General features: G+C 45.5%; 2 protein-coding genes across 4 annotated transcripts in view; one reads left to right on the plus strand and one right to left on the minus strand.

Moving 5' to 3' along the window:
* The window catches only part of shld2 (shieldin complex subunit 2), a 22,104-nt gene that overhangs the window by 17,142 nt on the left and 2,462 nt on the right, over positions 1-2,500 (minus strand). The window contains exon 6 of the mRNA XM_037124775.1: positions 1,489-1,972. Within this exon, the coding sequence (XP_036980670.1) occupies positions 1,489-1,972 (484 nt within the window). The remainder of the gene's footprint in view (positions 1-1,488; positions 1,973-2,500) is intronic.
* The window catches only part of LOC119033473 (glutamate dehydrogenase, mitochondrial-like), a 22,530-nt gene that overhangs the window by 11,700 nt on the left and 8,330 nt on the right, over positions 1-2,500 (plus strand). For all 3 annotated transcript variants that reach the window (XR_005079259.1, XM_037123620.1, XM_037123619.1), the window contains 2 exons: positions 161-224; positions 1,051-1,145. Coding sequence is in view for 2 of the 3 variants with exons in the window: in XM_037123620.1 (XP_036979515.1) it covers positions 161-224; positions 1,051-1,145 (159 nt within the window). In the remaining variant the exon portion in view is untranslated. The remainder of the gene's footprint in view (positions 1-160; positions 225-1,050; positions 1,146-2,500) is intronic.

Raw genomic sequence — 2,500 nt, forward strand, 5'->3', positions numbered from 1 at the left:
CTGACCAGATTAAACACAAACTGATAGAAGCTGTCAGATCAGTAAGACATCTCTGCAGGTCTAACCTGAAGTCTGTCAGAACAGGAAGCTTCTGACGCCATCAGTGAACATCACAGTGTGGAGACGTTTTCAGCTGAAGTGTTTTTTTTTGTGTTTTCAGGACAACGAACTGGAGAAAATCACCAGGAGGTTCACCATCGAGCTCGCAAAGAAAGGATTCATCGGTGAGTGAACGACTGAACTACAGCCGTCAAACAGACACACCTGCAGATATCGGCTGAGTTCTGTAGAGAAGACATCGTAGATTTAAACTTCACGGACGTATTAGATTCCATTCAACTTCATGGTCATTGTGCACAGAGCAGGTACAGAGACAATCAAGCGTGTGTTCAGAATAAGTAGAGCAGCCGAATATCGACAGATTTACAGTGTTTACAGTGTATATAGTGTATATACAGTGTATATAGTGTATGCAGTATATGCAGTATATACAGTGTATATAGTGTACACAGTATATACAGTGTATATAGTGTATATACAGTGTATATAGTGTACACAGCGTATACAATATATTCAGTGTTTACAGTGTATATAGTGTATGCAGTATATACAGTGTATATAGTGTATATACAGTGTATATAGTGTACACAGCGTATACAATATATTCAGTGTTTACAGTGTATATAGTGTATATACAGTATATATAGTGTATGCAGTATGCAGTATATACAGTGTATACAGTATATGTAGTATATCCAATATTTACAGTGTATAAATTGGGTCTTTGTTTATGTTCTCGATGTCTGTCAGCTGACCAGTGGACCTGCAGGAGTGAAGACGCTGCCTGCGTAACACACGTTTACATTTCTGTTACAGAGTGATGAGACTACAGATCGCTTCACTGCTGTCTCAGAAACTGTTCTCCCCGCAAACAGAGACTTTGATGAACGAGTCATCGGTCACATCCACGTCATGTTTTGGGAGATGTTTTCAACTGGAGTGTAAAATCAGTGAGTTGTGTTGTTTATGTGTTTCTCTGTGGTTCTGCAGGGCCCGGTATCGATGTTCCCGCTCCAGACATGAGCACCGGAGAGAGGGAGATGTCCTGGATCGCTGACACCTTCGCCACCACCATGGGACACTATGTGAGTCTGAGCGTCGATACAGTCGACAGTAGACTGGTGAGGGAGGCAGACCAGATGCTAGACTGAGCCCGGAATGGTTGCCATGGTAACACAGGAAGTGCCTTCATGCTGCAGTTAACTTCCTGTCTGCCCGCTGACTTCCTGTCTGCCCGCTGACTTCCTGTGTTTGGTGCCAGTGATTATAACAGCTGGTGGATGACGATGGTCAGATCAGAGAGGAAGCTGGTGGTGAAGCTGGATGTCAGTCAGGGCGGTTAAACTGTGGATGTTCTGGTTCTGTTCAGCAGCTGTAGTTCTTTGTTATGAAGCTCTCAGAATAATCAATACTGAGGTACCTGTGCACCTGTGGGTACCTGTGCACCTGTGGGTACCTGTGCACCTGTGGGTACCTGTGCACCTGTGGGTAACTGTACACCTGGAGGTAACTGTACACCTGTGGGTAACTGTACACCTGTGGGTAACTGTACACCTGTGGGTAACTGTGCACCTGTGGGTATCTGTACACCTGTGGGTACCTGTACACCTGTGGGTACCTGTACACCTGTGGGTACCTGTGCACCTGTGGGTACCTGTGCACCTGTGGGTAACTGTACACCTGGAGGTAACTGTACACCTGTGGGTAACTGTACACCTGTGGGTAACTGTGCACCTGTGGGTATCTGTACACCTGTGGGTACCTGTACACCTGTGGGTACCTGTACACCTGTGGGTACCTGTACACCTGTGGGTATCTGTACACCTGTGGGTAACTGTGCACCTGTGGGTATCTGTACACCTGTGGGTACCTGTGCACCTGTGGGTACCTGTGCACCTGTGGGTACCTGTACCTGTAGGGAGTGAGCTCAGGACAGCAGTGACGTCTTTGTGTCTGTATTTAACTCGGGTGATGAAACGACAGTGGCGGTTAATAACTGACATCAGGGGAAAACAGAACTTTGTACAGAACTTGTGTTGGAAACTAAAGTGTCACTTACACGAACTGGGAATCTCACCCAGCAGGGAATTTTCAGAAGTTACATCTTTAAGAAGTTTCCCTTTCAGTTCCCTTAAGAAAAAAAATAAGACACTATTCAAAATAAAAGAATTAACAAGATGAACAGTTACCGCATCATATTTGACTCAAGGTGTGAGAGTAAATAATGCTTTTATATCACCTCTACCTGCTCCTCATGTTGAATCACAGCTGTTGTTGTTGGTTGTCGCAGACTGACCCGCTCGCTCTTCTTGTTTGGGGACCGGTGTCTAAGGTAAACACCTTCTCTTTACACCTGCAGGTGTGGGTTCATGCTCGGAAACGCTGGTCTGATCCAAGCCCCTTGGTTTGTCTGTGGGAAACCCTGTAGCTTTACCTGTCT

The sequence above is a fragment of the Acanthopagrus latus genome, chromosome 15 (assembly GCF_904848185.1).
Source record: "Acanthopagrus latus isolate v.2019 chromosome 15, fAcaLat1.1, whole genome shotgun sequence".
NCBI classification, from domain to species: Eukaryota; Metazoa; Chordata; class Actinopteri; order Spariformes; family Sparidae; genus Acanthopagrus; species Acanthopagrus latus.